Here is an 8,090-nt window from a genome sequence, read left to right as displayed (position 1 = left end):
TGTTCAGAATCTTTTCGAAATTCTATAAATAATTAAAAAATGACATTTTGTTGGGATTTTAAAATTAAACACTTTTAAGACAGATGTGAGTTATTGTGAAGTATTTATCTATAGCAGGGCTCAAAATTAAGGAAGGTTTGTTGGTTCAGGATCATTAAAACTTGAATTAGATCACTATAAAATACAAATCTGTGTTACCCAGACGAGCAATTAATGTGAAGGGATGCCATTTTGGTCCTTAGATTTTTCAGTTTCACATTTTGGTTTGGCCAGTTTCACATTTTGGTTTGTCACAAAATAGCATATTTAATCATAATTGTGAACACTACACATTTTTTGTAATGTTATTTTCTCCTTTAAACTAATCAACTTTTTTTAAACAAAAAATCTAATAATGTCATGTAAAAAGCCCATTGAAAATTTTACAGACTAGTAATATCTTTTAGTCACTGGTCTGCAAATCATTGACAAAATTTCTTAATTTTAACCTCAGTTATAAATTCAATAAATAGTTAATATCTGTGAATTTATTATAAAATTTGAAAAATCTTTTTAATAGCAAAACATGATTTTTATTCAATACATAACGATAAATGAATTATTAAGAGATATTGCCCTTTTCCATTTCGTCATTAATTGAAGTAAGTAAGAAAATTGTATATTATTCAAAAATAAAGGTGAGAATTTTCTCAATGGATAAATATTAAAAAGCATCTTTTCATAATGTCTTGCAAAGAGATTAAAATACACATAAAAATAGGCAGAGCACAATAATACTATATGATACTATATCATCCACCTGTGACTCCATGTTGTGAAGTATAAAAGAATAAGAATTATATTTTTTAATTTGAAATTAAGTTATTAGCTAAAAATGGAAAACTTAAATTACAACCAATCAGGAATAAATTGTTGGACAGATAAAAAACAGAACTACTTTTAATACGAGAATTACATTTAATTCGAGGAGAAAGGATAGGCTGGATTAAAAGTAAATGAACAGTAATATTATTGACAAATAAAAATATATAACGTCTGTAAAGAGAGGGAAATAACTAAATCAAATACGTCAGAAAAAGTTATGGCAACAAGACTTCTGTTAAACAATAATTTACATTCGCCCTTGTAAGGGAAAAGTAGTTTTTCTTATTTACACTAAAAGTAAATGGCTTTAAAGTTGAGTAAAATTTTAAATTAGTCAAAAATTTTGTTTTAATAATTTAAAATTAATTTTTATAATTAAAATTTATTTTAACCACAATACACAGTTATTGTGCTGGCTCTTTATTTTATTGCTGACCTATCTAATTAGAATAATGTAAATAATTTATAATAACTCAAAGTTTTATATCATATGTTCCTTACATTATTTGAAATACCATTCTTAAAAGTTACAGTTTTTTGACACAGGGTGCGTAGCTAAATCTTTCAACAAAAAATAAGAACCTTTTAAGTACTTTTTAGGCACTATGTACATAACTAGTTTATGACAAAGAACTCTTTTCTTGATTACATTAGCCACCATAAAAAGATGGAGATTTTTCGGTTTGATTTCAGAGGGTGAAAAATGAAGCCTGATTTTGAGAATATCTTGCAAAATGTAGCGGACATGATAGTGCAAGAATAATTCCCACTGAATTCAGTTCCGTATACACACAAGTGGACCCACAAATATTTTAACAAACATGTAAAATGGTTGGCGCTTTCATACGCAACAGAGGGACGGTACACCGAATTGCATTTTGTTTGAATGAATTGGGAAAACATTAAATAGAATAAAGTGAAATGTGCTTCTGAATAATACGGGGCTAAAATCAACATGGTAAAAAAAACTCATTTATGAAAAGGTAAAATTAAGCACTTTTTAAAAATGCTATTCACCCTGTTTACACTGCAAAGGATCGAGTATATATTTCTATTTGGATACCTTCACTTGTCAGTATTCTCAGGAATGACTTTGCTATAACTAAAACCACTCAAACTATAAGCAGTAATATCAAAACACCCCAATATATAAAATCGTTAATTAGATGTACTGCATTTAAATTTCACAAATTTAAATAACACACAAAACCATGTTAACATCTTTCTTGAAGGTAGTCTATCAAAAATTTGAGTTAAACTAATTAGAATACCTAAAATGAGCAACATTAATATTTTCATCAAATAGAAGAAGGTATTAAAGATGCAGATGAGATCAGACAGGAAAATTAATTCACAGAGTATGAAACAATAATTCATATACAAAAAATATATTAATCAGCTTTCAGATTACATTAAATATAATTATTTTCACCTAATATGTGAAAATTGTGTAAAAAAACCCATTTCACAGTTATGCATATGCCATAACATATTATGTCTGATTCCAGATAATTGCAATAAATACAAAATGAACATAAAAATAAGTAAATAAATAAAATAGTCGCAATGGGCACACATACTTTATAGATTCATAATTTTCATCCTTTCCTATATTATCCCCAAACATGAGCGAATATTTATTCAGAACTTCTTCAATTACTTTTCCATTTTCATCTTTGTAAGCATGAGGAGCATAGAAGGGCAAAACTGACTGTAGTCCTTGCTCAATATTTTTGAGATATGTACCTAATATACTAATTATAACAGTAGAGTCATTCAGTTGGTGCTAAAATAAGAGAGAAATAAATTAATATAGCAGTAACAAACAATATTTAACATAAAATGGTTACATCTATGTTCATAACAAGAACTCAGTTTGAGATAAAAAAGACAGATTTCCACTTTCTATCGATTGGAAGGTTTAATCACTTATACAGGATTATTGTCCAAAAAATACATTTTACGATATCACTGTAAAATTTGTGAAGGTTCTGAGACTTATATAGAAACAAGTACGTTTAGAATTGCACTAAAAGCTAGAAGCTTTAAAATTACACTAAAAACTAAAAGATTTTAGAATTACACTAAAAGCATATAAAAAAGTAAAAGCATATTTTGAGAAGTCTTCTAATATGACAGGTTTCCAAGTCACTGCTGAATATAAATTTTTTGGAGACTGCTATTACAACAGTTGTATCTTAATCAAGGAATGAAACTGATTTAAATTAATTTAGAAAAAGACAAAATAAGTAAAAAACATGTAAAATAATAAATCAAAATGGAAAAGCCCTTGAAGCAGCTAAAACCAAATTTGTTTTATTTTAATTTAGAAAGTCAGGAATAGTATTTTCAAGGAGAGAACAATTTTTTTTTTTTTAATATAAGTCATTTGTATCTTAAGTCATTCTTAAAAAAAAAAAGTATTTGAGAGACAAATATAAATTTTTCATGATACTATATTTCTTTTGTCATCGACAAAATATGACATAGCATAACATGTCTCTCATATACATCAAAAACTTTTATTAGGAATATTTTATTGATTTAAATAAATATTATTTATAAATATAAACTCAACAGAAAACATTCACAAGATTAATATTAAGATTAATATAATACTGAACTGATAAAGACATGTAGAGAATTTTGCAAAATAAGACCATCATTTGGTGTTCAGACACCGGTAAATTCTTGCTTATGAAAACGAAAATATAATATGTCCATTAGTGAAGTCAAAGATGATGGTAATAACTAATTTATAAATAGAACAGGGTAAGAATGTCACTAGCACATCAACATTAAAGACTATGGCTCTTCATCGGTAATGAAATTAACAAGAAAGAATTTTTTTTTTTTTCTTCTTGCTACTGAGGAAATATTTTTTGGCAATGTTTAGTTAGTTCACATGATTTGCAAAATTTTGAGAGATTTTTGGTTCGATTTCAGAGGGCACAAGTTTAAACCTGGAGTCGAAAATCTCTTGCAAAATGCAATAGAGTTGTAAGCGATTCCATCAATCTTTTCCACCCCATCCAGCTCAGTGTATGTGCATGAGGCAGACCTATGAGTAATTTATCCAACATGTAGAATGGTTAGTACCATCCTATAACAATGACAAAATGGATTATAGTTGCATTACTTTCGACAATGGCAAAGAAAAATCTCATTTTGGAATAGAAAAAATTAAGCACTTCTTACCAACACCCAGTTGAAGAATTATCTTTCAGGGTTTTTAATGAATGAAAATCAAAATAAGCATATTTAAGCACCTTTTAAAAACACTACACACCATGTTTTATGTTTTTAACATTTTTTAATAATTTTGGTACTAAAGTTTGAAGAAAACATTCTTTCAGAAAGGTTTGTGGTTTATTATATTTGATACAACAAATTTCTACTTGATTATACTAATGAATTTTTTCTCTTCCATAATTTAGTAATTTAAAACAAAATTAACAAAAGCATAAATCTGAAAGTACATTCTTAACTTCTTTTTATTTAACAATTCCAACATCTAAAAATTTTATTTGATTTTTCATTCAACAAAATATTACATACATTACCAGGGGTCTGTTTAGAAGAAATTTGGGTCCGTTAGCGGACCCTTCACAAAATATTTTAACTTAAAAACGGACTCTTCACAAAATGATTTTTCTTTTAAACGGACCCTTCACAAATTTGTTTATCTTCACTATTGTTTTGTTATTCGAATAAACCCTTCCCAAGGCAGAAAACAAGAAAGATGGGTGTGAACGAATTAAGTTTTGTCTTCGGCAGACACTTCTTCCATAATTCGCACGAAATGAATATTTTGGGTTCAGCAGTATAGGCTAAATACCACATATTTGCATGTTGCATCTCTAATTTAGAAGCTCATTTTTGAAAATTTAATTTTTTTAATTATAATTTTACAATGCCGAGCATAATCTTATGCCTATTTACAATTAAAAAACTCCTTGAAAAAGTTTTTGCAATTACCGGACCCTATTTGCACGAATTCATAAAAGTGGACCCTGGTTGAAAGAATGTGAGCAATTTTTTCACAATTTGACAAAAACTGGACCTTTCACAAAATGTCTGGACAGACCCCTGATTACTTTAAAGTTGCATATAGAAATTTTCTACATAAGTGCAAAAAATGTAAAATAATAAATAAAATTTTTCTACAATGAATACATTACCTACCTTCTGATTTGAGTTTTTATCATGAGCGATAAGAATTGGAACTTTTTTGTAAGAAGTAGAAAACTTGACTTGCTGTCTCATAACAGGATTAACTTCAACCACCTTATATGGAATACCATGATATTCCAAAAAAGCCCGGACTTTACAACAAAATGGACAAGTTTGATACTGGTAAAGGGTGAATTCTATTCCTAAATTTTCAGCTGGCCCAAGTATCTATAATAAGGGTTTTAATTACAATTAGAAAATGTACAAATCACAAAACTTCATTCATTTAAATTATCATTTTAAGTATTTTCTTTAATTAGCATTTTATGAAATGATTTAAGATGGTAAACTGAAAGCTAAATGCACAAGAAATTTTAATAATCTGTAATAAAAGTTACATAGTATTAAGTCTCAAGAAGTTTAAGAATGACGAGGATGATTCACACACTTTTAAAATCAAGTATTTAGATTTGTATTCACCAGATGTTAAAATTAAACACCAAAATTCATATTTGCATACTTCGAAAATCACACATCTAGATTCATATTCACACACTTTAAATAATAAAGTAAAATCTAGCCATCAATATTTTTATTAAAATGTTTATAACATTCTGAGAATAAATGTTTCCTACATACTCTTTTCTTGCTCAAATTTCAGATATTTTTTCAATTATTTAAGAAGTGTTTTTGCACACAACTCTTTAAAATTTCTATTTCCAGCTTTTTTTTTTTTTTTTTTTTTTACCAAACTTATCACTGTGCTATGGATCAATACGGAGTTCAATAAGAGCACCGTGGCAGAATCGCAGCAGCACGGCGGACATTGTCGCAGAACGTTACAGTGGTCTTACAGAAAGATTTTTCTTTTGAAAAGCAAAAAAATTTCACTTTTCTTTACTGAAATTTGCATGCAATATTTGAATCACGCATTTCAATAATCACTTTTTGACATGCTCAATTCACGCGAACAGTATCGTAAATCGATGTAATATTTCGATTGTATTTTTGGCAGTTATTGACATTGATTTTCATGTGGTTTTTAAATGTCTCAATATATTTTATACAATATCATGCAATTGAAATTTGTGAATTTGAGTACATACTTATAAGGCAATAATTCTATCAAATTTTTGGCAGTTAAAAATATTAATCGCAAAACGAAACACTCATTAGAGGAGTCCGATTCGCGTTATTTCGTTGTCTATCTTTTTTCAGTAATTATTACTGTGGCGAGAGTAGATATCGACAATGTCAACCTTCTTCTATAAAAAGGTACCCCGGCATAGAGTTGAGTTAACATGTCTTTTATACTAGTGAATTGTAGTTGCAATTTTGTAATGGTAGATACGCTACAGTACTCCCCCACCATAATTATATCTGTGATAGAATTCGATTAATGGATACCACTAGTTGAATCATTGCTGTTTTTGTGAGAAGCCAGGAGATCTGTATTAAGATCACCGTACTTTTTGTGTGCAGAAAGTGAGAGGTGTATTAACTTCACAGTCGTAGTCGCTCCTGGGTTGCCGTTAGCAGTCGAGTGTATGCAAGCCGACGTTCTGCGTGATCGAGACTGAGCAGCAACAGTGCTAGGAGGTGGAGGATGTTACAGTCACAAGTAGCAAGTCAACCATTCATTGTGAACCATCCAACGAAGTAGGCGTTACTGTCGATGTAGGCATATTCATATTGAAGTGAGCGTTATTGCCAAGGTATGCGTATTCACATCACGTCCGAAGATCACCAATATGGGGAGAGTAGATATCAACAATGTCAACCTTCTTCTATGAAAAGGTACCCCGACATAGAGTCGAGTTATCATGTCTTTTATACTAGTGAATTGTAGTTGCAATTTTGTAGTGGTAGATACGCTACACTACTCTGAATTTCAATTATTTTTTTACTGTGATGAATATTTACAAAATACGAAGGAAGAAATAATTTGTGCATCTTTCCCCCAACAAAATGCAAGAATATCTCTAATAATATTAGAATGCAAAATTATAACATGATCAATTAAAAAAAAATATATACTATAGTTTTTTCTGTAAACACAACGCTTTTGTTATTTTAATTAAGTAACATATGTTTGTTATTAGGTACAGATTAAAAGTATCTTTCAGAAAGATATTAGTGATAGAGAGTTTTGTCACAGAGAACTCAAAAAAATTTTGCCACAGGGGATAAGAACTGAACATTTAAATAAAAAAATTGTGACTTTCAAAACTGTCAAAATGAGATGACGACAAAAGAGTTATCACTATTTACAAGAGTTATCAATGTATGCAGTGTTTTTCAATTGAAATTTTTGTGTTCACAGAAAGTTCTTCATTTCATCTGTCGCCAAAACTAACTTATTGCAGGTTTATACACTTTTAGTATTTTATAAATTTATAGGGAGCAAAAACTTTTTAAAACCAACATATACAAAGTTTGATTGTGTATTCCCACTCAGAACATCCAAACATCATTTAAAGAAGGCGCAAATGATATAAAAGTAATCAATAACAAAAAAATTACTTCTCTAGATGGAATAACGTCAGGTATATTATCATTTCTAGTGTAATCACTCTTTTCAATGAGACTGGTCAATGGTTTTCTTTTTCGATCCGGTGCAGATAAATATCCGTACAAACCACCTCCTAAACCCAATCCTCCAATAATTAAAATAGCTTTAGTATAGGATCTTCCACCACCTGAATAAGCAGTAGAACTAGCAAATAGTATTGACTGTTTTACTGGAAGACTGATATGTTTCTTGATTATAGTATTTGAATTTAAGAGTCTCGAAAGTCTAAAACAATGCCTAAAGTTGGAGCCCATGTTTTCGTTGATTAAATTACAAAATAAGAAACCATAAATCTAGTTAAATATTAGTGGGTTTCATAATGGTAATAAACTACCGGTGCCCAATTATGAAGTACAAAACTTTTGTTTTGAATTTGACTTTAATTTCATATGTTTATATAACATTGATAACTACAGTCCCAGTTACATAAAATTAATTCTAGTTTGTATATTTGTAAGGCTATTTTTTCGTAAGATAAGAA

At 29.0% G+C, this 8,090-nt stretch overlaps 1 protein-coding gene across 1 annotated transcript in view; it reads right to left on the bottom strand.

Moving 5' to 3' along the window:
* The window catches only part of LOC107452338 (prostaglandin E synthase Su(P)), a 15,436-nt gene extending 7,413 nt beyond the window's left edge, over positions 1–8,023 (bottom strand). Inside the window, exons 1-3 of the mRNA XM_043048613.2 lie at positions 7,561–8,023; positions 5,050–5,265; positions 2,445–2,650 (exon numbers count right to left, since the gene is read on the bottom strand). Of these exons, the coding sequence (XP_042904547.1) occupies positions 2,445–2,650; positions 5,050–5,265; positions 7,561–7,863 (725 nt within the window). The 5' untranslated portion in view covers positions 7,864–8,023. The remainder of the gene's footprint in view (positions 1–2,444; positions 2,651–5,049; positions 5,266–7,560) is intronic.
* Positions 8,024–8,090: the final 67 nt, after the last annotated feature.

Source organism: Parasteatoda tepidariorum, chromosome 6 (assembly GCF_043381705.1).
Source record: "Parasteatoda tepidariorum isolate YZ-2023 chromosome 6, CAS_Ptep_4.0, whole genome shotgun sequence".
NCBI lineage: Eukaryota > Metazoa > Arthropoda > Arachnida > Araneae > Theridiidae > Parasteatoda > Parasteatoda tepidariorum.
This window is presented reverse-complemented; position numbering and strand designations above follow the sequence as displayed.